Source organism: Mirounga angustirostris, unplaced genomic scaffold, assembly GCF_029215605.1.
Source record: "Mirounga angustirostris isolate CCGP_5_RB_7025 unplaced genomic scaffold, mMirAng1.0.hap1 SCAF_1, whole genome shotgun sequence".
NCBI lineage: Eukaryota > Metazoa > Chordata > Mammalia > Carnivora > Phocidae > Mirounga > Mirounga angustirostris.
This window is the reverse complement of record NW_026991709.1, coordinates 186,167,302-186,194,712: the sequence shown is the minus strand read 5'-3', so window position 1 is coordinate 186,194,712 and position 27,411 is coordinate 186,167,302. Positions and strand designations below refer to the sequence as shown.

Here is a 27,411-nt window from a genome sequence, read left to right as displayed (position 1 = left end):
AGGGGCAGGGCTGGGACCCCATCCCAGGTCTCCCCCCCGCCCCCCGGCTGTCTTTCTGCTGTACACCACTGGCTGTCAGGACTCATCTGATGCAGAGGAGCTCTTCAAGACCTCCCCGCGCAGGGGCCTTCCATGGTGCCCCCTTCAATCGAGTCTCCACCCCCAACATGTGCTCAGTCTCTAAATCCTGTCCATGTTCCTTCCAAAATATCCTACAAAAATGCCTCCTACTTTCCTGCCTCCTGGTCATTGCAATTGCTGTTCCATCTAGAAGATTCTCCCCTCTTTTCCAGCCATGGCTGACCCCCCCCTTAGTTTCAGCCCACATCCCTCCTCCTCAGAGACCTTCCGTGACCATCCTTGCTGCAGCAACTCTACCCCCATCTCCTTTCTCTCTTTCTCTCCCTTTCTTTCCAGTTTGTGGCCTGTATAGCACTCTCCCCCCCTTTAATTTTCTTTCCTTTTTTATTGTCTCTTTTCCTAAATGTAAGCTCCAAAAGGACAGAGAACATGTCTTCCTTGCTCACTGCTGTGTTCCCAGCAACTAGCACAATGCATGACACATAGGTGCCTGGTAAATACATGCTGGGTGAATGAATGAATGAGTGAATGAAAGAATGAGTGGATTCCAGAACTAGCATATTTGTTAACACCTGGATAGGACCAAGGAAAGGATTTTAATTTGTTCGGAGAGAGACCTAGGTACCTGCTTGTCCCCCTTCCTGGCCTCCTAAAAGAACAGTGTGAGGCTACCCACCAGACAAGGACCCTTCCAAGCAGGCAACCCACACAAAAGCACATCTTGCAGTCAGGGGAAATGGGCGGATAGTTGCTAATTGCGACTTCCAACTGGGCTGATCTTTCCAAAGTTCGAAAGGCGCCTGCCTCCAGAAATCCCAGGCTGCTCCTGCTGCTGAGGCTGGGGAGGGAAGAGAGGAGGGGTGTGCCTGGATGCCTCTCGGGCTGGCACGAAGAAGCCACATCTCCTCCTCCCTCCTCCCCCCAGCTCCTCTCCAAGAGAGGAAGCAATGCAGATGGAGACGAGAAATAAATATTCCTGCCTGCTCCGTGCCACTGCAGACGTTTTCCAAAATGTCTGGCTTGGACCATGAAATCAAGCCCACCCAGGAAAGGAGGCGCTCAGCGGGAGAAAGAGGGGGGAAAGGGTGGTATATTTGTCGATACTTGTCAGCTTTCTGGGGGGCACAGCACATGGCTCATACTTGGCAGCCCTGCTGAGGTGGGGACGTGGTAAGTGCACAGTAATACTTGAAGAATTGAATCAGAAACGGGAGCAGAGTTAAGGAAATCCTGCCAGGGTGCCGGCACCACCTCTCTGCCTTTGTCCAGAGTCCCGGGACTCACAGCTGGCTCTCGCCTCATTCATTTCCAGGCTCTTTCCACAATGCCCGCTGCCCCTGCTCAACCCTCTGCTCTCGCCTCCACTCCACTCTGGCGTGATTACTACAACTGGGCTGCAGGAAGTCTTCAAAGGCCCATTGAGATTTGGGCAGGAGCTCAGAATCCACGTGCGGAGATAGATATTCCTGCCACCTCTAAGCACAGCTCGCGTTCTCCAACGCTGGAATACCAGCAGGAGATGAGAACAGAGGCTGCAAATGATAAGTGGGTGCTTTTGGCCGTGGGATGGCCAAGTGTGTGGGAGAAGTGTCACTAAGGAAGGGAAGTTACAGGCCCAGCAACAGGCACTGAAGTGTTCTGCAGTTACGGGGACTTCACTAGACATGCTGTGAGGCTGCAAAATGTCTCAGAAAAGAGATGAGAGCATGAAAATTTCAGCTTGAAAACTCCTGCCTAGGCTATGCTAGGTCTTTGTTTCTCACCCTCCTGTGAGAATCCCCCTGGTACAGCGTCCTCGTACTGCTGCTATGGGACCCCCTTCCACTAGTTCTACTGGGAAGTCAGTCATGAGGGTGGAGCCCTGGGTGGACTGAATTCTGCTCTATAAAAAAGCAGAGGGGCTTTCCTGGTTTGCACTCGTTCAAGTCCAGCGCAGTGAAAACACTTGCTCAAAATGAAGACTCGAAGAAAGTGATATCTTTTGTGGGTGTCAGGGGAATGTTTTCCAGAAATGCTGCAGTTAATTCTGCCTCTTTTCACCATTTCCATGACTTCACTGAGGAATGAAAGATTATCTAGTATTTCCCACTCATGTGCCCCGAATTCTTCTTTATGGATCTTCCCCACTCATCTGCCCATCCGACTTCCAGTGCTAGGCAACTGCCAGCTGAATCCCACTCTTTCCAGGAAGCTGTTCAATGGTGGGGGAAGCTGGCAGGAGACGTGGATTGCTGTGTGACCTTGGACACATTACTTCCCCTCTCTGGGCCTTGGTTTCTTTGTCTGTCAAAGGAGTGGCTGGATAGATATCCTATCAGCTGGGACAAATTATGGGTGGTTCTATAGAGAGCTACAGGATAGATTTCTTATTGTCGCCATCGTCTACCCCACATTTACCACTAAATTCCAGGGACTAGGGCCGTCACACTTCTGGGGCTGAGTTCATTCCTTATATCTGGAAGTTTAGAGCTGCATATTAAAACAAGCTGGGTATGTGGATACATGGATGCTATCTAGAATTGTTTTAAATGTTTTTTGTCTACATTTCCCTTAATTCCCAGAAAATCTAACGCATGGGAAATACCAATGGAAGGCATATTCTGGGAGAACTTGTGTGCATGTGTGTTTGCGCTATATAATAATCATGTTGATTATCTTTCATTAATGATAACCACCATTTACTGAGGCCTACTTTGTGCGAGGACTATGCCATGCGCTTTCACTTACATTATTATCTTCACAACAACTCAGAGAAGACCTTATCCACTCCTCACTCCCATACATCGTGGTAGTTGACCACAATTAACACGAGTGTGTACAAACCGAAGCCAAAATTACGCAACAGCACCCCTCCCCAAAGCCAAAACCAAAACCAAAGCAAAGCTTTGGCTGAGAGAGACTGAGACAGCTACTGAAGATCACACAGCTGGTGAGTATTGGCAATGGGATTTGAACCTGATTCTGCTAGATTCCAAAGATGATGATGTGCTACCCCCTAGCCTGTGCTGGGCCTCGTCTCGGCATTCTGTTCCTTTCTAGGAGATTCTTCCTACATTAAGGCTGTTTTAAAGATCCAGAGATAATAGGACTTAAGCTGACTGCCTTTCCTATGGCATTGTCAGAGGAAAACAGCTAGTCTCAGAGCCAGCAAAAACCCTGCTATCAGAAATGGCAGGACAAGATGCAGCTGTCATAGGAAATGAGCACAAGAAGGGTGGGAGAACCAGGCCCCCAAAGCAGCCCATTTCCAGTGACCATCTCCTTTGGTCATTTGCCTACAGAGAATTAGGCTGGCTTCTGCCCACAACCAAACTCGCTTCTAATTCTGCCACAGAATTAGAGCCCCTCACAATTTGTACAGATTCGGTCATCTGCTCCAGATGTTGTAAACTCCGGTGTTCCCAAGCCCAGGCAGGTATATGAATGAGCAAAATCGCCAGGAGGACACTATAGGAAACTGGCAAACACATGTCTGGTCAATGGGGACCACTGTGACTTGGCTCCAGCAGACGGTTGCTATGCATGTATGCAGGCCCAGAGCTGCTAACTGTGCCCTTTATGAATAAAGCCTGGAATATGGACATCCCTGTGAATTCTCCGGATTTTTAAATGAAGGCAACTAATTCAATTAAGAAAAGTGTACCTGACACAGTGAGGACCAAATAAAACATATTTAAAAGCTCTGTCTGATCTGAAGGTCTCTATTTGCAACCTTTGAAATTAATTTTCTTCATTTACAGATGGGGAAATGGTAGCCCAGAAACAGGAAGTGATTTGTCTGAGATAGCTAACTTGGGCTCAGGCCAACAACTCTCTTTTGGATACATACGTATAGAGACATATGTGTGTGTGTGTGTACATACATATATATACATACATACTGGATATTCACAAGTGAAATAGAAATGATTTTGGATTACCTGCTGTTGTGAAATGTCCTGCTTATTCTTCTAATGTTATTATACATTGGCAGTTGACCTCAATTAATATACTTATAACCCAAACCAAAGTGACACATTGGCACCTCGCCCTTAAACCCAAACCCAAACCAAAACTAAAATGAAAACCAGGAAGAAAGAAGCTCTTTACTTACGGTAAATGACAAAAAAGAAGAAAACAAAGTCCCTTCGTCATATCTGGATAATTTTGCCAGTACTCCTTCCAAGATAGTAACAAACTAGTAAAACAGCAAAAAAAGAAGAATTATTATTTCAAACTCTAATTGTTCACACCAAGGAGCAACATTCCCCAATCACACAGAGACTAGCAATGACCTCGCTCGGTTTTGCCTTCTATTATTTGATTCCCGCTTTTGGGGAAAGGAATAGATGCTTTCACACAGAAATATTTGACTTATCCGGCTTTCTCTTCATTATTATGTGATTGCAAATATAGAGTGTTACAGAAGTATAAAGTGACAAAATATTATTGAGTTGCATACAGCATGCGATAATATTAAATGCACTTTTCAAAATCCAAAACTGTGCAAAGCAGTTTTTACGTTACATATTAGCACTACATTTAATCCAATCTATTTTTATTTGTATTTTATCAGTAATTTGGGGGAAACAGAAGTTTAGCACTGGCAAATATAAATGTCTTCCCATTCAGCATTACTTAGTTAAAATTCTATAATTCATGAGGGTGACTGAAATAGCTTTATCTGACTTTTATGTTTTATTATGACTCTCGCTGCATGCGAAACGAGGGGAGAGGGGGTTTTCAGGATGGCAGAATTCCTTATTACCGTTTAACTTTCTGTTTCTAAAATCTAACTTTGTCAGGGCTGAAAAACAAAACAAACATTTTCCACATAACCTAGTGCAACGTCTGGGGACAATTTCTTATTAAGTTAACACATGCCACTTCATCGATTGATCTTCACACGGCTCGCAATCATCAGAAAAAATCATTCTGAGCCTGGGTGACGTACGATCTTATTTCCTGAGAGATACAAGTATCCAGCTCAACTTTTTAACGTGTTACATTTTAATGGAAATGCAGATATAACAAAGCGATGTTCACAATGAAACATTTCACCTGAAGCTGAAGGTTACCTTTGCAACCAAGAGTGTTATCATTTCTTTAACAGTTTCTTCAATTAGTTCATCTATTTTTGAATGGTATTGATGCTAAAGAACACAGAAAGACAAATATTAGCATGTTGGGGAGGTGATGGCACTGCATCCGTCAGTAATTTTTAGACAACACAATTTATAAATAAAGCCTGGCCTGCAGACCCAGTTTATTTCCATACTCCCAGAAGCAGCTGTAAGATTCTGACTCCAGGTCTTTGATAAAGAGAGATCTGAAGCTCTTAAAAAAGTTACCAGGCACATGGTTCCTCACCCAAAGCTTTTGATGGCTTTGATATGTGTAGATACATACACACGATTACAAATAGCATGCATGGATGGCTTCATGGCCTAGCAGTGTGTGGGTCTGGAACTTACAAAACAAGGTATCACAATAATTTAATACAGGGGATGAAAACTTCTCTTTGGAAAACTGCTGGGGGTTGTGGCTCAGAATTTGACCAAGACCACTGTGGCTGATTTTGCAAAAACTGTTCTGAAACCCTCTGATACTTTGGGTTCATGCCCCAGAGCCCACTAGTTCTATCTCTAGATGTTGACTGAGTACCAAGGCAAAGTGTCATTTTCTGAACCCCTGTAGCAGCCACTCATTTTCTCTATTCATGGAAAAGCAGACGCAGGTTTAGAGCCTCCACTAAGACTCCTGTTAAATTTTTCAATTTCTCTAAAGGCTGCTGTCGATTAAATTTAAATAGTAATTCAAAAACAAACCCCCACACAAACAAAAATCTGCTGTAAATGCCAGGAAAAGAGGAAAAGCGATTTCAACAGAAAATACTGTATGCCAGTTCCTTGACATTTATTAGATCATTTTAGTATCCATTTGAATTATTCTGTATTCCTTAATAAAAAATAACAATGCAAGACATTGCTATTTGGAAAGGAAAATGCACTTACCCACTTTTTAGCAAACTTTCAGAAGGATGATTAATTAGGAATAGAAAAAAAAAGGAACAGTGCAAATAAAAATTAGGACAAAAAGACACATGAGAAAATGAAAATTAAACAAACCATTCAAAAAGCTATGAAAACATACAGAAATAATAAGCCATGGGAATGTGGGTTGATATTCTGATAACTGGCAATCAGAATTAATGAAAGTGAGTAAAGGGATGTGAATTAAGTTAATTCAGTAAAAGTCACAGGGGAATTTCGCTTGTAATTGTGAGACCTGGATAAAGTCCCAGTGCAAAGTTAGGAAGTCAGGTCGCCTACGAAAATATAGTTCAGTTTCCTCATCTGTAAAAAAACAGATACTACTACTAACCACTCAGGACCAATGGGTGGGGTGGAAAGGGAAGCCAGTACAAATACTGCTTTTGGAAAGAGAATGAAGCAAACCCTGTTTAAAGATATTTAGCAGCTCTGTTCTTCTATTATTATTATTATTATCATTATTATTATTATCTTATTACTTATTATTATTATTATCTTATTACTTATTATTATTATTATTTAAAAACCATTTCCTGGTGGTCCTGTTCTCAGCCTCATAGATCCATTATGAAGATCGAGTGAGGATCAGATGTGAAAACATCTTGTCAACTATAACTGCAATTCAAATATTATTTGTTCAAGTTCATAAAGCAGAAGCTAAGGGTAAGAAGATATGGTCTTAATGCTCCATCTTCCCATTTTAGTTCCCTTTCAGTTGATTAGAGGAAAAACAATAAACCAAATGGTCCATGTTGTGTAGTCCTGATGAATCAGAACCCACGTTGGCTCTACTGCGAGCTTCACGAAGGGATTTACTAGTAAGTGGCATAAACCTGAAGCTAAATGCAAAAACTATCTGCAGAATTCTGTGCTAGAAACACAAAGAAAGATGTCAGAGCAAAAGAATTCAGGAATATTGACAGGGCTCCAAATTCATTTTTAGGTCTTGAGATAAGATCCAGTATCACATGCTTACTTTCCTCCTCATGTGACTGCCTCACTCTGCTTGATTTTCTTTGGATTACTATAAATGATTCACATTTATTAAATTAATTATGGGATTCAACTAACTCAGAAAAGCAAGTTGTAGGCAAAATAATACAATCTGAAATATTAAACGAGGGGCATCTAACCAAGCAAAGAACATCACTGAGAATAGAGACATTCTCTTGAAAAACTTGGGTGAAATGGCAAGCAGAGCCAAGAGCAGTTGTTTTCCACACATGAAGAAAGATACAGGCTCTTGGTCTGAGGTGTTAGTAACGTTACTCTTTCTTGAAAATCAAATAAGTTTTCTCTTCACAAGTGGGGGGAACCTCAAACCTTTTCATTCTGGAAGGAGTCCAAACTGAAGGATATGGAGATGTAGTGGGTCGATGGGACCCTCTTCCCGCCTTCAATTTTTCCATGCCAAACTTGGCCCTGACCTCCCCACAGAGAGTCCCACTGTCTCTTCACTCTAAACAAATATGATTCTCTCCACTCCTGTTCACATTTCTTTTTTTCTGTTGTGAAAAGAGTGTTTTGATATGATTATTCTGCCTCTTACTTCCAGAGGAAATTTGAACATGTCATTCTCTGCTGGTCTATTTCCTCCTCTCCTCAGTGGGACTAAGAATGACCCCTGTGAATACAGGAATCATATTCACCTAACACAGTAGTGAAACAATGCATGGAAATATGGTATAGAGACTGAGAAGCACTACATAGCGGTATTACTACTATTATCATTAACTGGTTAGCATAGTGGTTACATGCGTGTTGACATTTCTCTACACTCATGTAAAATCTATATATATTCTGTTGTATGTAAATTATAATCTGAATTAAATAAAACCTACTTTGGGAAAGATCGTTCAGCAGGGTAACATCCACTCTGTTTATCATGCATTAAAGTAGTATACACCAAAGCAGTCCCCATTCCTATGTGAGGAAGTACAAAATGCACGAATTTCTTTTACCAGAGTCTCCTGAGACTCATTTGATTAACTAGCTTTTCTGGGGCAATAGTGAGCACTCGACCTTCATTATGCTCTTTCTGGGGAGATTATTTGTTCCATGCACACGTGAAGCTCTATGAAGGGGTATAAACACTACCGGGGCATCTTTTAGGTAGCATTCCCCCAATAAGATAATCTTGTCACAAGTCTCTTGCAGTCCGTCTGGACTATCTAATTCCATCTGCATCTCAATATGGGTACAAAGAGGAATCCTTCCTATTTTTGCATTTTCCAGTTCCCTCTCTGGGTGTCACTGGATTGGCCTGACCCTAGTGGTAGTAGTGGTGGTAATAATAATAATAATAATAATAATAATAATAATAATAATACACATAAATTATATTCTGGGGCACTAGATCATGATAATAGCAAGGGAACTGCTAATCTTCAATGGTATGGAAAGTCTGGGAGTTCACTTCTGCTTCTGATGAGCTGAGCTGCGGCAAATTCACAATCACTTTGTAAAAATCATTCCACTTGACTTCCTGCACTGCACATTTTGCCTTGTCATGGAACAGATTGTGTGTATGTTGTCTCTCTGTTAAGACCATCTGACCTTGGAAATGAGATGAAAACACACTAGACCAAGCAAAAAACTAATACACAATTTCCTCTCTATTGGTGCTTTGCAAATTTTAATGAAAAAATAAATATTTAAGATGGAAAAGTGTGATTAACAAATGTTTCAATAGCTGCCTTTAGATGAGACTTTACCCTGGTGATGAAATTCAGGAAGTGATCTTAAGATGGGAGAATATTGTATCACCTGGCCAGTCACTAGTCTAAAACACTTTGAGAGAGTTGGAATCCAGGTGGAAGCAGGTACTATAACTAGATCTACATGTGAGCTTAATATTCATACTCACAAAGTGAAAACTATGCAAAAGCATCGAACTGCTACCTATTCTCCCAATTTCCAGTCATCCTTGGCCAATCTCATTTTTACAATTCAGTTGACTTTGGAGATGAATATCCCCATTCTGCAAAGTAAGAAAAATTAAGAAGAGACCATTTGCATGAGACTTCCCACTGAAGTTCTATTCAAGGTCACAGCTAGCAAGGTCCCTCAAAGGAAGTATATATTTGCAGAAAATGATGTCTGGCTTCGTTCTGACTCTTACTATTCTCAGTCATTTGGTATTCTAAGGTCAGCAGAGGCCTCTGTTTCCATGAGTTGGTCACACAGGTATTTCTGATTCAATTATGCTAAGGAGAAATGGCATAGCGGGGTCTCTCTAGCATGGCTTGAGAAACTGGCAGTCTTAGGATAAGAGCCACAGACTAGAATACAGTATTGGATGAGTCTTTAATAAAGCTCATTTGGTCTGGGAGGAGGGGTATGGGGGCTCAGGAAAAATGAGAAATGTTTATCAGCCTTGGTTATTGTTTTAGTTAAAAAAAAAAGCAGAAAATTGAATTATTTGGAGGGGATACATGAAGTGTTTTCTACTTTATCAAATAGAACAATGTCCAGAAAGAAGTAGGCATTGCTACTTAGCCTCAAAAATGTTACTATTTGGGCATATCCAAGACAATGTTCTAATCTGACATCCAGAAGTGAGGGAGGTTTATCCTTAGTTTCAACAAGCTCCATATCTCTCAAAGGTTGGGTGTCACCTGCTGTATCTCTCAAGTGACAAATGATGACAGTAAAGTTGTAAGAGTAAGGACTTGCTGAAGGTCACAGAGTTTGGCAGCTAAGGTATGGGCTCCATAATATGTACTTCTTAAGCCACTAGACAACCTGTTCTTCTAGAAAACCATGACCCCAAGTTTAAGCCAAGGTCATTCTACTGTAGCACTGAAGTGATCAGTGGTAAAGAAAAGAGCAGGATCCCCTTGTGACAAAATCAAATTGCTATTTTTCATCATATATCTCCAACTTAACAAGGTCCATAGGTCACCTGAAATGCAAAATTGTGGGAAAGTATTTTTTTCTCCTGGGCACTGGTTCCCTAAATTTTATCAAATTTTCAGTGGGGCTGTGACAATAACCCTTGCCACCCAACTCCCACTACTCTCTCCAAACCCCAGTTCAAAAAGAAAGAAGTTAAGATCAGAATGACTTGGCTTGTTTGGAAAGATTGCTTAGTATCTGACTAGGTATGTGGGAGTTCTTTAAATATGGCCACAATTGAGTCAATTTGAAGAGGGACTGTAAGAGCTGCTGAGGGGAAAGGAGGCCAGTCCTAGTGCAACACAATCCTTCTTCATCCTAGAATGCTGTCAGCCTTGTGAAACTCAGTTGAAAAGGACATCTCGGGAAACTCCAAGGGGAGAGAGATAGACTGGACTCCATCAAACTAAAAAAAATGATTGTGTTTTAAGGGATACTACCAAGAAAGTGAAAAAGACAACTGGCAGAATGGGAGAACATAGTTGCAAATCATATTGATAATGGTTTAGTATCCAGAATATATAAAGAACTCTTTCAGCTAAATAATAAAAAGACAATTTAATTTTTTAAATGGGCAAAGGATTTAAATAGACATTTCTTCAAAGAAGATTTACAAATGGTCAACAGACACATGAAAAGATGGTCGACATCACTGCAAATCAAAACCACTGTGAGATACTATTGTACACATACGAGGGTGGCTATAAGAAAACAGATAATAAGAACTATTGGCTAAGTTGTAGAGAAATGGGATTTCTCATACATTCCTGATGGGTATGTAAAATAGTACAGCTACTTTGGAAAACAGTTTGGCAGTTCCTCAAAAAGTTAAACATAGAGTGACCATATCACCCAGCAAGTTCAATCCTAGGTATATATCCAAGAGAGTTGAAAACATAGGTCCACATGAAAACATAGGCTCACATGAATACATAGGTCCACATGAAAACATAGGTCCACATGAACATGAATGTTCATGGCAGTGTTACTTGGAGTAGCTACAAAGTGGAAACAACTCAAATGTCTATCAACTGATGAACTGATAAATAAGATGTGGTAAAGCCATATAATGAAATACTATTCAGTATAAAAAGGAACAAAATGCTGATATATGTGACAGCATGAATCTTGAAAACATGATGTCATATGAAAAAACCAGTCACAAAAGGCCACATGAGATTCCATTTATATGAAATGCTCAGAATAGGCAAGTCCTTAGAGACAGAAAGTAGGGTGGTGGTTGCCCAGGGCTGGGGAGGGAGGGTTGGGGAATTATTATTCATAGGTCAGGATTCTTTTTAGGGTGATGGAAGAGTCTTGCAATTGATTGTGGTGATGGTTGCACAGCTTTGTGAATATACTAAAAACTACTGAATTGTATACTTTAAAAGGGTGAATTTTATGGCATGCAAATGGCATCTCAATTTTTTTAAAAAAGAGCTCAAGGGGAGAAAAATTCAGGAGGGATAGAATTTTGGAAAGTCTGAATTCAAAGGGATCTTAATGAACATTAGAGATCACCAAAAGCAGGGTTTCTCAAGTGGGCTCTGTGAAGCCCAAGAGACTTCAGGTGGGCAGCAAAGAAATGTAGAGGTGGAAAGGAACACGGTATCTTGAGCACAGGGCCCCTCTTCTTGCCCCCCTGCCCTTCACTCTATCCAGAGCAGCTCTCATTTTAGTTATTTCACATGCTGGCCTTCTTGGTAGGATTTGAAGAACTGATACTGCAACTCAAAATAGCCTGAATTAAATTAGAATAGTGTTATCATTTTATGGATGAGAAAACTAAGGCCCAGCTCATTTGCAGCACAGCCAGGGTAAGAATCCTGGTGGCTGAACCCCCAACCTGAGCCTTTCTCGGGGTGCTGTCCTTCAGGTGTGAGCCCTAATCTTAACTCCTTTTTGGACACTGAGCCTCCACACCAATGATTCTCAACCTGTGGTCTCCAGACCAGCCGGCAGCATCAGCATCACCAGGGGAATGGGTTAGAAATGCAAATTCCTAGACCACACCCCGGACCTCTCAGAAATCCTTGGGGTGAGACCCAACGATCTGGGTTTTGAGAAGCTCTCTAGATGAGTCTGATGCTCACTTAAATCTTGAAAACCACTGCTCCGGGTCACTCAAAGGCAGCACATGGAGCCATGAAACAGAACTGTGGACCCCTTGCATTTGCCCCTGGTGCCTAGACCATAACCCCTGAGCAAATGTCCCTCCAAAGAAAGTCAGTCGGGTGCAAGTACTAACAGAGGTGGCTGAGGAAGCTGATTAGTGGCGAAAGAAGGTTGGAGATGATGTTGTCAGGAAGAGAATACCACCAACCCACATTTAAAAATGGAAGGTGCCGATAAGAGAAAATAAATAACGAACAAGGAGCAAATATAATTTAGTAAGAATTCTGAGCATGTAAGGCTGGTATCGAAAGATCTGATTTAGGAGCAATTTATGCCAATTGGCATCAACATGAGAGTTGCCAGAAATGTTTCTGAATTAATTCTAAATTGGTATATGAATATCTAGCTGGCTTGAGGCCATCAGAGAAAAATGATCATGATAGTCTTTAATCAAGCCCGAGTTGCTGCTTCTTTCTCCTTTACATTTTAAATACCACTCTGGAATTGGAAACTTAGCAAAGGACTAACCTTTTGGTCAGGGAAGATTCACAATCAACTCAATCTAAGGAAATAGGAAAGTCTGTGATTTCTTAAAAATTCAGAACCTGCTGGCTGGGGATGGGGTAGAAGGGTGATAAACATTATATATCCTGGAGCTTGCTTGATGCAAGAAAGAGAGCCCTCCTGTGGTCCAGATGTTCAAAGTGATAAAATGCACTTCAAATGTGAAAATTACTTGCACTCTGGCAAACAGCTCCGTTGGAGATACCAGCCTAATAAATAAGGTCATTGCACGTTATTTGACTTGAAGGAACTTTACGGCCACCCCAACTCTAGCCAAGAATCACTTCCAAGTGACTGGCATTCTCATTAGCACATGCCTTAGAAATTTACTTACCAAACAGATACCAAACATTCATCTGTAGCTTAATCCACACATGTTAGAAGGATATTCTGAAACTAGCAGACTAGTGTAGATGGAAGGAATTTGTGAAGTTTTCTTTTACATGATCAATGGAGGGGGAAAAAAAAATCTGTATTTTTTTTTTTTTTTTTACCTCTTGGCCCATTTCCATGCTGCAAAGTTTTGTTGATTGAGCTTTGGCATCAACCATAACATTAAACATGGTGCATATTGACTGTGGGACTCGAAAATCTGTTGATCGACTGGTTTTTTGCAGCTTAACTTCAAATGCAATCCTGGTTCTATTAAAACAAAGTAGGAAAAGACCAATTCAGCATTCATGGCAGCAGGTGGAGGAGACATTTTCTGAGAGGTCAGTGAAAAAGAAAATTGAAGGCTGTAATCAGTTTCAATCGACAATGACTTCACATGTGTTCTTTTAAAAATGACTTTCCCAACTAAGGAAGGCCTATTCACGGAGACAGCCACGGAAACCCTCCCTTTCTCGGCAGTACACGGAACACCTGTAGCTCAGCGTGTTTCTGTCTATAGTTTACATGCTATGGAGATCCCTAATTGCAGGAGAATGAATGAATTAACAAAAACCCAATTATAGCATTATAGCATATGTAAGTTCTCTCACATTGGCAACTGCCTACCTTGAATCACTTCATTAAAAAAACAAAAAACAAAAAAGCAGCTTTTAATCTTCAAAATCTCATGGTGGGGAAAAAATCTTAAATGACATTTATTGTTTTTTTTTTTCCTTTTGGTTTTGAAAGAGACTGAAGTAAAAAAAAAGATCCAGTTGTTATATGGTTTTAAAGACTAAAAAAATTAGATAGGTACCTTTGGAGAGGAAAGTTAAATTAGGAGGAATGGTATCAGGGGACTTCCACACCATTTGTTGGCAATGTCTATTATTCTGCGATCAGAGAATATATCTCTCTATATTTTTAAGAGTATATATTTTTAGTAAGTGAAAATGGCACAATATACTTACCAATTCAAGAACTGTGTGATGGTGCAAGCTTAATGGGACATAATTCTGACATAGGTCAAATTATGATCCCAGCAACGTGCTAACTGCTCACAGGAAAAACCTAGTCGGACACGGCCAGCTGGTAATACAGGTGTGAGATTTAATCCTTGGTATCGGCATTGTAAAGGGGACCAGCTAGATTTTAAAAGGTTTTAGAGAAGTGGGTCACATCATCCCATGTCTTGAAAGAAAAGCACCTGGTTAGTAAGTGGTTTTATTAAAGCTCCTTTCGCCCAATGCATCTTTTCAGCATTGTTCGCCGTCAGGTTCTGGAGATCATGCAGCCACCAGGAAAGCATTGCTTCAAGAGGTATTAGTAGCAGTTTTCTAACAGTGCAGAGGAGGACCACACAGCTAGTTAGCTCAGGAAAGGATGCCAGCTTGCTAACACACCCTGAGTGCATGCAGGGAAGCCAAGTATAATTTCTAAGGTTGGAAGCCTAGTTCTTAAGAAAAAAAACTTAAAAGAAAAAAAAAAAAACCCTTAAAGCACTCCTATATATTATATGATCATGTTAAAGATAAATGTATTTTGGCTTCTAAAGACTCGGTGCATTGAAGTAGCTTTCTAATCATGATGATCATTTTAAGCTACACTGAAAATACATCCTTTCTGGTCTTGTGAAAAGGAGGTCTGATGGGGACTGAGTTGGACAGGTCCCTGTGCTGATCTTCTGAGGCCGGCACACCAGTTCCGGCCCAATTGGAGAAAGGGGAGTGCTACATCGTTCCCTTACAATGAAGCAAACATCTTCTGTTTTCACAGGGGAACTGTGTATTGCCCTTGGAGGGTGCGAAAAGAGGAAACCAAATGCAAAATTAGTATGACTGCAAGGGCTCCAGGGAGGAAAATGCCAGGGATGGAGAGGTTACTGAATTCAACGGACTGTCCTTGAGGACAGGGTTAGGGAGCCGGGTTTCGATGGCACACAGTATCTGGTATAGACTAGACTAGAGGCTCTGTCATGTCCATCGGATGAATGATTTAAATTTCCCAGAAACTTGGAAATGAAGAGTGCTTGATTTACTTTGGATGTTGTATATTTACATCTATGAAATAATGTCCTTATGGTGATGTCCTTCTAGAACGACGGCCGTTTATTCCGTCACAAAGAGGAAAGCATAGATTCTAGGCTCTAGTCACATAGATTCTATGTCTTAAAACATCCAAGGACTTTTTCATGTTTTACCCTCTGCATCTGGAGGTCAGGGGATGATATTTGCACTTATATTTGCAGTTGTCTGCTTTTGTCTGGGGATGTAATTAGAAGGGACATCAAGAAATTTAAGCATCTGATGTCAAGTGTGAATGTGCAGTTGATCAGCTTCTGTTAATAAGAGGTTACTCAACAGCTACTATGTGCCAAGCATAATACTGGGACCTGGGGAGGGCCAGGGGCTCAAAATAAATAAGATAAACTCCCTGCTGGTGAGGAGTTCACACTCTTTGAGGTGGCTGGCCACAAAGATTTGTGGTAACAGTCATTGTCTACCTTTCACATCCACATGTCTTCCCATTTTTCCCCTATCAACTCCCCACTTCCTACTCCCTACTCGAAAGACTGGCTTCTCAGAAGGGCATATCTATTTTTTTGTACAACTGTGTGCACAGATCAGAAGCCAGTAAGTGTTCATTCTAATGTGCTGCAGCCCTGACTACAGATCAGGAGAGAATTTTTCACCACAGGGGAACTGCCCCATAAGAAGTCTTTGGTGGAATGGTTTGGCTGCAAGAAAAGAGTTGCTTTTCCTAAAACTGATGGAGACTATATAGGAAATGATAGAATTCAAAATTATAAGGAAACATCTTGACCTTGAACAATAGGTCTGCCTTTGGTTTTAAGAGTAGGAAGAAAAGAACGAAACACACAATTTGGATTGCCAGGACTTTGAGCTTCCAGAAGTGCCGTCAAACACCTGCCCAGACTCCCCCCAGCATGTACCTCCTTCCCCAGTTTCTGCTGAGATGTTCACCTGCCTGGACCTGCATTGTTCTTTTGCCCTTTTGGGTTCCAGTTTTGATGTTATTACTTCTCTTTTCTTCTTCCAAGATATAAAATTCAGATCACTCCCAGACAAACCCAGCCCCCATCACCCACAACTGATCCATCAACGAAACTACACAACATCTGGAGATCTGGAGTGGCCTGCGCTGCTTGTGGGCTTTCTTTTTTTCTTTTTGTTTTGAATGAAGAAAAATAACGGAATGATTATGAACTGGAAAGGAACTTGGATGTGTGTCTGGGGAGAGACAGGGTGATGATAATGATGTTAAACCAGAGGAATTCCATCTCTGTGTCTTTTAAACACATCTAGATCCTCCAGGAGGGAAGGGATGTGGTCTCTCATTCTTCACGGCATGGCACACCAGGAATGTAGCACTGTGTCTGGCAGGTAGGAGAAGCTAAACAATCTTTGTTGACTGGATGCATATTGTTCTCATTTTCTTCTCTTCACCTTCTCAGAACACTCTACCTGAGAACTTCAAGTGCAGCATTCCCACCTCGACCCTATATGCCATGGCCACAAAGCAGGCAATTTGTAGAAAGTTCACATGGATGTTTAACATCTCCTGCCCCCTCACTGATGTCTAGTTAGATTTGGGGCAGGACAACTCAGAGTCGGCACAGAGTATGTGCTCAGTTCACGTATATGGAACAAATGATGTTGCTGAGATCCTGCTCACATTTCTGCAAAGGTACTCATTTCCTGCTACCTGTACCGGGTTTCCGGGCTCCAGAACTGTGCATACTTCTCTTTTCTCCATCAGCCATCCCCCTCACACACACACTTACACCTTACACACATACTTTCTAAGTAAATATTGTATGTCAGGTGCTGCTAGATACCAGGGATACAGAGAAGAACAAGAACAGACATGGGTCCTTTTCTCACGGAGCGAAGTGAAAAAACTGGCTACCGTATCGTGTGGGGTTTGGGACAGACGTGGGGCAGGTGAACAGGAGCTAGACTTGGGTGGCCACCGCTCCAGCTGACTTGGACAAGCAAGTACCTTCTCCAAAAAAAATCCAAATTATGGGCAATTGAAAGAGTGGCCACCTACCATTCTCTGAGTCAGAGTGTAGTGGGGAAGGCGTGCGGGGCCCGTCCAGCCACCAAGGCTTACCTTTTGACACAAGATTCAATCATGTCACTTGCCATCAGCTTCAGCCGTTGTTCTAGGTGCTTTCCAAACTCTTCCTCAGGCCAGTGCAAATCCCGAATGAAGGTCTGAAGGGCATCGAGTTTCCAGAACAGATCTTCTGAAGTGCCTGATCCATTACTGGCAGGATAAAAATTAGAAAACGAGAGTCACCCACAGGCTTTGGATTCTGGAAAAGCTGACACAAAGACAACTAGGTGCTAGAAGGCTTAAGGCAAACAGTGGCTTGAACATACAAAACGACGCGTGTTGGCGGTGGAGGTGGGGGCCATCTCCACCGGCAGATTTTGAGTTTTACCATACATGACTTAGTCTGCTTTGTTCGGCCAATTATTCCAGACCAGTGAGAAGTCTGAGGAAAGAAAGTTGTTGCCCCACAATGACGAGGAGAATGGTGTATGGTAAAAATCAGCCTTCTTTTAATAACCACATTAACACATGTGATGATTCAGATGAAGGCCACGAACCAGAGGGAGAAGTCAGTTTCAACAGATAATAACTACATGGCATCATGCAGTTATTAAAATTCAGGGTTTCATGCACTTCCCCAGCTCCCCTCCAGAACGGAGGTGTCTTGAAGATTGCACAAGACTTTCAGTTTTAAAAGGACAGTGCTAACAAAGTGGTGAGCGAGGACCTGCTTTCTCTCTTGAAGAGCTGGAAAGAAACTGGGGTGACTCAAATCAAGACGAGTACATCTGGATACCTTGAGTCCAAGATTCTTGTTCAGTTTGGTTCTCACTCCAATTATCACAGACCAGCCTGTTGCATAGGCAGCCCCAGGACGCTGTGGGGGTGGGGGGTGATGAGCCAACAGGGGATATTTGCAAAACGTTAGGGCTCAAAACCTGAGCTCTTTTTACCATTGCACCACCTTACCCAGTCGCCTGTACAGATGGAGAAATTGGTCTTGATTCCCTTCTGTACAATGAAGTCTAAGAAACTTTTACCTGGGGCATCCACGGAAAGCCTGTGTATGGGAAATGCTCCATCTCTCACCCTCTTGTCTTTCTCTGGCTGGCTTTCCCTTTGGTTAACAGTCCCCTTTGGAGCCCTGAGGAGTGGCCACCCACCCCCCTTCCTCGCATACCACTAATGCTAACATGGTAATTTATAAAATGTCCAACACACCATGCATTACCACTTGTTCTGACATCGTCTATAGAAACAGATGAGAGTGGGTGTTTCTATTGTGACAGATGCCAGCTGCATTGAATTAATGCTTCAGAGAGAAATATAGCTAGTGCATAAACGCATACACAGCTACTGTGGGGTGGGGAGGGGGCAAACTCCCAGCATGCCGAGAGGGAGCCCAAGGCCTGGACCAACAGGGTAAGGTTTCCAAGGACAGACCAGTCTGAGGTCAGTATGTAGATGTATCTGACACGAAGGAGCAGGTAACATGGAAACACGTCCTTAAAAATGAAAAGTGGCAAAGGAGGAAGCTGGAATTATGAAAAGATATAGAATCAGGCATTTCCTGGCGGGTGATTGAGGATCTACGCCTTCTATTCAGATCCTGCCATAAGCACCGTTCAAAAGTGGGGGAATGCGTTATTTCTCCGTGAAAGTTCAGCCTTCCCCCTACTCCCCATCCTATGCTTGGGAAAAAGAAACCCCAACTTTGTCTAGTCTAAACCCCGTTTTGGAACTGCATGGTTGTATGTTTTAAATCATTAAGTACATATGAATGCAATAATTGGTATTTATTACAACAACATTTTGACACCCATCTGGTTTCAGAGTTTCAAAAAATTCTTCTAGGGTTTTTTTTTTTTTCTTTGAAGAGCTTATTATTAAGTTTTGACATGAGGAAAAGAATATTTTCTTTTTATTTTTAAGATAAACTGTTAATGTTAAGGCAATAGCACCAAGACTATTTTGATTGCTGAGCAGTTACCAAAATGTGTTCCCACTCATGCCTTAATTAATTGAATGGAGACCATTATCTGCTTTATTACAATGTCTTGATTCATATCTTTTCAAAAACAATGTCACAGAGCATGCATAGAAGAAGGTGAGAAAAGCTTTCAGATATTTATATTTTAATTTTTAACAGACTACCTAATCTAACTTTTGATATAGTCATCTTAGCATGAATATGATTTACTTTTTTTAGAAGAATTTTTTTTCAGTTATAAATTTTTGGAGGTTTTAAATTTGTCTTTAAAAGAGAATCAGACACATTAACTATATGATTTCATTGTGCACTTGTGAACGAATAGAGGTTTTTAAAAATGTTGGGCAACTTCGAAGCAGCCAAGTAGAGCAGTCATTTAACTCCCTGTTTCTACCTGGATCACTGCAGAAATAAAACTGTTGAGGGCCATCTTGATGAATGTGATTTCGAGATTTCAAAACATCACTGCTAGTTTCAGATCATTTTTTATTCCTTTGATAATAACACTTTCCTTTGAAAATGTGCCAATTTATTCTTTCAAGAAAAAGCTTATCTGGCCTATAATTAGCTGTGGTCTAAGAAAAGGATCAAAGGAGGGTATAGAATCACTAAACCCTATTTCACTTATTAAATCATGCACATGGTTTTAATTTAATTTCCCTGAGGTAGAATTTAGGGGTGCTGGATCTTCTTCTTGCTACGGGAAAAAAAGAAAGTGGGTTCACTTCCTAAGCTAGAAGTGGCAGCTCAACCTCGACCCCTGAGCTCCTGCCTTTAAAGGGGCGGCCAGGCCTCCCCAAAAGACAAACCCCATGCATTCCTGGCATTTGTATAGATGAATGTAAAGAATGGCCCTATCCTCATACCACAGATGATACAGCTATTGCAAAATTTAATTATTTGTTGTTTGATTCTTGCATTCTCAAATTTAGATATTTTCTTGCTACCTAGATCCCAATGCTCCATATTGCATTATGACCTTGGAAAGTATCTTTACATAACATAGACATTACTAAGGCTTGATCCATTCAGAAGTTTTCATTTAGCCCTGAACATACTGTTACTATATCCTGCCATTTGCTGACACCAGAAATATGCTTTATGGTTTAAACAGTCTCTAGGAATTTTTTATTTAAAGAAAACCCCAACTTCTAGGTAAGTGTGCTTTCCTCTTAGATTTGGATCAGGCCAGAGATGACTGGACAGCCCATCAAAGAGGTTTCTTGGACTATTTTTGAATGAAGAACTCCTAGAGTCATGGCACCTGAATTAAAAAAAAAAGAAAGAAAGAAAGAAAGAAAGAAAGAAAAGCAACAACAAAACCAAAACAAAACATGGGCAGTCTCCTTTTGCAAAAGAATTCAGGAAGTGAAACATAGTCCTCAAGCGTTCAGTGGGCGTAAGACAAATTGTTAGTGCTGTATATATAGCAAACGTCTTACAAACACACTGCATGCCAGAAATAAACAATATTGTCTTTGTATGATCAGCAAAATATGTCTAATTATCCATCTCCATCTCTGTTATATAGGATGTATAGAAATAAACAATACATATCCATGCCAAGATCACTTAAATTTAAATTAGATCTAATGTGAACTGAATACACACTCAGCATCATATATAGCAGCCATCCATGACGGTGCCGAAAAAGTAGGCATTTGTGGGATGCCTAGAGGGATGTTAACTGGTAGATTTGGTACTTTGGGAAGGTTCACATTGGGTAGGTTCACATTGGGTAGGTTACTGGTTAAACTCCTGTGGAAGAAACAGACAGAAAGAAAAAATACCATCACAGTGACAATGCAGATGTGGCAGAAGCACATGAACAGTTGTAAATAAATTGGCTAAGTCCACAGCAAGACAACAGTGAAAACTCAAGCAACACACTTCAGAAGACAGCGTATGGATGGGGAGCTCTGGTGCGGTTCAGGATTCAGAGAGAAATGACAAAAGTGAATGGAGAAAAATTAACCACAGAGTGACTTAAAAGTGTGGAAACTCAAAGACACCCATACACAATGATCACATTATTTAAATGCCGTGGTGAGGGGCTTTTGGCTTCCAAATCTACCGCCGTGAGAGTCTAGAACTTGTCTGACGCCAAGAACTTGAAGTTCATGGAATTCTTTTTTTTTTTTTTAAAGATTTTTTATTTATTTATTTGACAGAGAGAGACATAGCGAGAGAGGGAACACAAGCAGGGGGAGTGGGAGAGGGAGAAGCAGGCTTCCCCGTGGTGCAGGGAGCCCGATGTGGGACTCGATCCCAGGACCCTGGGATCATGACCTGAGCCGAAGGCAGACGCTTAACGACTGAGCCACCCAGGCGCCCGAAGTTCATGGAATTCTTGGCATTGGTGGAGCTGGGGCTGCTGGGGAAATAGCTGGGGTTGATTAGCGATAGTGGCGCATTTTCGTTTTCTTTTATTCATAAATTATTTTTGATCGAGGCACATTTCTCAAGTCAGATATTAGACACAAGGCATGATGGGAAGTTCACCCACTTGAACACATACTTTCCAATTGTTACTTCTGAAGACAGGTGTATGTGCAACAGGGTGTCATAGTTGATGGCAAAGATGAAGGAATTGTATCAAGAAGAAGGATTAGCTTTGAATAATTGTACAAAACCACTTAAAGAAACGTCCTCCCTCAAACTAAGTCCAATTAAAATGGAGAACTGTTTACACACGTAAAAAGACACCTAGGAAAAGAGAAGAATCCCAAGCTCCCCTCTAATTCTAAATGCTTGGAGCACGAGTGGATTTCAAATGTGGCCTTGTGTTAGAGTAGTCACCCTTGGAAGTGATATAGAGACTGGGAGAAAGGAAGCAGGGCTTTAGAGGTGCTGGGGATGTTCTGTTTCTTTATCTGTGTGATTGTTACAAGGGTGTGTTCAGTCTGTGAAAGTTAACCAAGCAGCACATTTTTCTGTAAAGTGTTAAAATTAATAAAAAGATAAAAAATGTGACCTGCATCAGTTCTTTGTTTTTTGAACGAAGATGGATCAACTGACGTGATGGAGAGATGGATAACTTTATGAATAAAGAGAGAAATAAAACAAAAACAAAACCCCAACTCGAATCGAGCGTATCTCTGTGGAAGGACTGTGGCATTTACTCTCCACAAACTGGCACCGTGTGTCTTCTGTAGTGGCATTTTAAGGGTGCTCCATCCAGCCAAAGTCACTGGCACGGTAGAGCCCAGCCTAACTCTGCATCTGAGAGGAGCCTTCCTGTTTAAGTGGAGTTGACAGAACTTTGGCACGGGAGTTGAGGGTTTCTTTTTGGATCTTGCAGAAGAGCAAGTTTTGCCAAAGCAGCTCTGCCCCGGGCAAGCTGTGTTTGACTAACAGAACTCTTGCAAGGGCTGGAGCTGCCTCTGGGCTTGCTTAGCAGGGCAAGCCTCCGGATAAGTCAGAAATCCTGGAACCTACAGAGAGTCTGGACACCTGCCTCCCTCCAGAAACAAGTTACTCTTTCCCAATGGCAACACGGATGGAAAAACCTAGAATGCAAAATTGCCAACCTGGCATTCTTTCCTTAAGGGAAACAGGTGTCACACGGGTTAGTTCTTTACACTTCACATTTTGGGAAAGCCAATTACACTTCTCTACTTGGGATGAGAGGGTGCTCTTCTTGGAACGGTCAAGAGATTAGCTAAAGAGGACTATGAAGTAGAAGGAACAATGGAAATTTTCTTCGATGTTTCTCTGTTTAACTGGAGAATCTGCCTCTGAAGTCAGTCCCTGGTGGCTCTCAGACTTAAACACTGCCATGTAACAAAACCGTTGGCGATTTCCGTGAAGACATGTGTAAGCCTACATAAGCAAATGTGATCATTAGATGATACACACACTGAATAATGATCAAGGAATTAGGAGATCTTTAGAGATGGCAGCCTGGCAAGTTAAAATGTTAATTCAAACAAATTAAAAGTAGCTAGGAATGAATAACATACAGATGTATGCAAAAGCAACTTAATTTAAACATATTAGTGGATGGTGGGTACACAAATTAGAAATGAGCTTTGTTTTACATATGCAAATTTGAAAAATACTTATATTAATCAGAACATACTGTATTTGTAAAATATGACATTTTGGCTGGACTACTGTGCTGGACTCATGTAGAAACATTTCCTTCATGTGACATACTATAATGCTCTATGTTTAAAAGACTAAAAAACATGCTTGATATTTCTGTTTAGCAAAATAATAGCGTGTACTATTAATGTTACTGATATTTTATTTGGATATTAATAACTTATATTAATAGTCAAAGAGGCAATTCCAAACATAATATACATGTGAAAAGGGAGAATTTTCTAGTAGCACATGGGTCAGATCAGGCTCCAGGAGCTGCTGATGGATATAACAAATTATTATTTTAGAGGGCCCTTCAGCAACTACCTAAAAACAAGTCCATCACATGCTTCTCTGTGAGAATCATAATGGGATATCTCTGGATAGTATAAAAAGTGTGAACTGCAATCCTAACAACTGATATATGTTAAAAAATAGACTCATTCTGGGGCACCTGCCTGGCTTAGTTGGAGGAGCGCATGACTCTTGATCTTGGGGTTGTGGGTTTGAGCCCCATGTTGGGGGTAGAGATTACTAAAGAATAAATAGACTTAAAAAAATTAGACTCATTCACTGTGGGGACTCTGCTAAGAAAGGATAGATAGCACCTATTCAGGTCAAATGCGCATCCCTGGGGCACTGGATTAAAAAGTTCTCATCTGTTCTCTCTCTCTCACACGGATGAATGTCACAAATGTGCATACCTCATTTCTATGGATGAAACGACTAGAGGTAGAGACATCCCTCACTTCTGGAATAAATTCTAATCAAGACTGTGTCTCCCTGCAGAGATGATATGGTCGGGTATTCTCTCAAATACTTCTGGATGGGGACAGATTTGAGATTCAGAATGCCTCCCACTTTATGAGCCATTCGTTACATGAATGTACATCTTGTCTTTTGTTGCTCTGGACCCTAAAGACTTTCTCTGTGCTTATCCTTAGGTTAATCCTTAGCTTGGGGAGGTGGGCACTCTCTGATATCTTCCTATAGTTTAGAGTGGTGTTTCCCAATCTTTTATTCATTAGCACCATCAGGCCCCCAACTGCCTTCCCCATGAGAATTTAATACCATCAATACACTGTAGGTCTGTTTATGTACTCTAGGTAGACCTGTGCTTTATACATATACATGACAGGAGTAAAATTTTTTTTTTGCCCCTCTGCCCTGCCAAGAACCAATTTTTACCAGCCTGGGAGCTGTAAAGCCCCTGTTTGAAAAGTATGACCTAGAGAATAAAGTTCTAAACTTCATGGGCTTTTAGAACCTCCCAATCAACTTTCCAACCTATGGCTTACCTCCCTCCTCATTTGTGCTGGCCAAACTCAAACATTCACTGTTTCTATCACATACCCTGCTTTCTCCCACATTTCTACGTTTGCTCATGCTCTTCCCAAGCACCCTTCCCCTTTGGAAATCTTACTCTCCAAGCTATTTCCTTCGTGACTCCTCAGTGGAGATTCATTCATTTCTACTCTATGATCTCATCATTCTTTGTTACATTATTTGTACAGTGGTAAATATTTAAAGTCATTTTTCTTGTGTGTATGTTGCTCAGACCCAGCCAGATTGAAATCCCTGACCAGGGGATTATATCTTTTCCTTTTCCTCCTCCCCATAGTTTTCCTACTGTAGCCTTATAATTTTCAGGCTGTATGGTTCCTTAATAAATGTCAGTCAGTAAATATTTATTGAGCATCTTTTGTGTCCCAGGCCCTATTCCAGGTGCTAGGGAGGCAGTGGTGATCAAATGGCAGGGAGTGAATATGGAAAAATCACATTTTCTAGAATGCTAAGTGTTGAAAAAGTCTTGGGTATTCAAAATCCTTGTTTTACAAAAGAGGGTACTGAGGCTTGGGAAAATCATCTGACTTGCCCAAGGTCACCCAGCAAGTTAATGTCAGAGTCAGAAGTGCAGACTCCTCCAAGTCTAGTACTTTTGTATTTCATACCAGGTCACCTACATGTTGCTAAGATGTCTTTGGTCTGATGGTTTATGATCATTAAGATATCAATATCCTTGAAAATCTGGAAAATGGAAGTTATTTTAAAAATACTTTTCATATGTATATCTCAGGCAGAGAGAGATAGCGTGCATTTTGAGAAATGAGAAACAGGTTTTTCAGTGTGCATATATCAAGATCAGTGTTTAGTGCAACCATTCAGAACCATCCTAACCTGAAATGGGCAACCATGAAGCACGGATTCTCTGTGCCTGGAGGTGTTTGAGTGGAGATTGAGAGAAGGTCAGTCAAGGAGAGGGTAGTGTGGAGTGGGTACTTGGTACTAGTCCTGGGAAGCTTTGGATTGCATGCTTTCTAAATTTGCTTCCACACTGAAGGCCAGAATGACTTGACTAACAAGGAGCCGATTCTAAAAATCTGGTAGAAATGTTGTCCAACTGCCAGTTAGGAACAAAAGCTTTTATTCAGGCTATGGGAGAGTTGTGAACAACCTGTCCAGCAATGGTCCTATGATGTGTCCTCATGGACACCCACGAGAGGGTTATGGGCTCTAGCTTGAGCCTGTTCTTGACAGGCTGACTATCTTCAGCTATGGTTAGAAGCTGTGTGACGACATTTTTCACAAATACACTGAGATTCTAATTATGACTGCATCTGGCTTAATGGAAACAGAGATGCAGCTGCCCTTTCTCTCCGTGCAGAGATGGGCAGCCACCTTTCTAGAGAAAAGCAGCAATAGGACTTGGCCATTTGACCCTTTCTCTCAGGTAGCTTCGGTTGTATTGAGCCCAAAGGACTGTATCTCTGTTTTATTTTATAGGTCCATATTTTGAAATAAGAAAATCTGAAGAATAGAGAATATTTTTTGATCTATTTTTAGCAAGCTCAATATATTAGTAGCATTTTCTTGCCAGAGTGCCATTTTTCTTTAATATTTTGAATGCTAGTTTTTCTTTCTTTTTTTTTTTTTTAAGATTTTATTTATTTATTTGACAGAGAGAGAGAGAGCACAAGTAGGCAAAGAGGCAGGCAGAGGGAGAGGGAGAAGCAGGCTCCCTGCTGAGCAGGGAGCCCGATGCGGGGCTCGATCCCAGGACCCTGGGATCATGACCTGAGCCGAAGGCAGCCGCTTAACCGACTGAGCCACCCAGGCGCCCCTTGAATGCTAGTTTTTCTTGAAGTAAGCTTTACAATGCATTTCTCAGTCATTTTACCTATAATCAAGTGCCTGTAGTCACAACTTTTGAAAAATGGAAGGACAGAAGTACTTGAGTATAACAATTATTTGAGGGAAAGGTTATGTGTGCATGCGTGTGTATGCGTGTGTGTACGTACTGGAGGGACACATGTAAGAGCAGAGAAGGTTGAGCGAACTAAATCTATGTATCTAAGTCAGTTTCTTTTTTTGAGTAAGCATAATAAAAAAAAATTACAAAAAGGTCACCCTTGACTTGGAAAAATATCCAAAAAGGAACATGAATCTCTGCTTCTTCCCTAGCAGTCAGATAAAAGCTTGTATGTTCTCTTCACCTGGTAGGAAGTATAGGGAGACTCATTCTTCTTAGCACATAAAAGCACGTGCCCAGGCTCTTTTTACCCTTCATTTTGTGCCAGCCATTCTGTTAACTCTGTCATAGCATCCACATTCTGTTTACAAATCAGCTAATAAAATGCGTGTTGTTTCAAAGTATTGTAATTTAGTTTACGTTTTAGTCGGCACTTTCAAATACCTCTACGTACTCTAAAAGGCACGTACTATTTACCATTGAGTTGAACAGACCACAATCACAGTCACTAACCAATGGCACAGTTTGGGACAGCAAAAAGCTACTTGAGGAAAAAACAAAAATACAAAAAAACATCTGCATCAAACATTCCCAGGTTATTCTTCACAACCATTAATCCTTCCCTAATTTTCAGGTCTTTAAATTACTGGTCCAAGAGTTCAAATTTTATTTTTTAAGCATTAAAAAAAATCCCCAACAAAAACCTTCCTTGACTAACACTTCCAATCGTGAAAATAATTTTGATTCTACCTTTATATCTGATGGTATCAAGAATATTTAATACTTCAAGAGGAATAGCAGTTACTTGCTTGAAGAATTTAACAGATTATAAAATGACATTGGTGACATTATCACAGAGCTTCATGACAATTCTCAGACACTGAGTAGGGACACTTTAAAAAAATCAGTTTTACAGATGAGAAAACAGTTCATGGAGTTTT

The 27,411-nt window shown here is 41.1% G+C and overlaps 1 protein-coding gene across 7 annotated transcripts in view; it reads right to left on the bottom strand.

Moving 5' to 3' along the window:
* The window catches only part of CADPS (calcium dependent secretion activator), a 484,463-nt gene that overhangs the window by 63,374 nt on the left and 393,678 nt on the right, over nt 1-27,411 (bottom strand). For 4 of the 7 annotated variants that reach the window (XM_064576385.1, XM_064576395.1, XM_064576399.1 and 1 more), the window contains 4 exons: nt 17,199-17,354; nt 13,184-13,331; nt 5,139-5,213; nt 4,175-4,258 (listed from right to left, as the gene is read on the bottom strand). In XM_064576385.1, coding sequence (XP_064432455.1) covers nt 4,175-4,258; nt 5,139-5,213; nt 13,184-13,331; nt 17,199-17,354 — 463 coding nt within the window. Of the gene's footprint in view, nt 1-4,174; nt 4,259-5,138; nt 5,214-6,074; nt 6,090-13,183; nt 13,332-17,198; nt 17,355-20,745; nt 20,893-27,411 lie in introns of all 7 variants that reach the window. The other 3 variants (XM_064576381.1, XM_064576387.1, XM_064576401.1) reach the window with 3 other exon arrangements.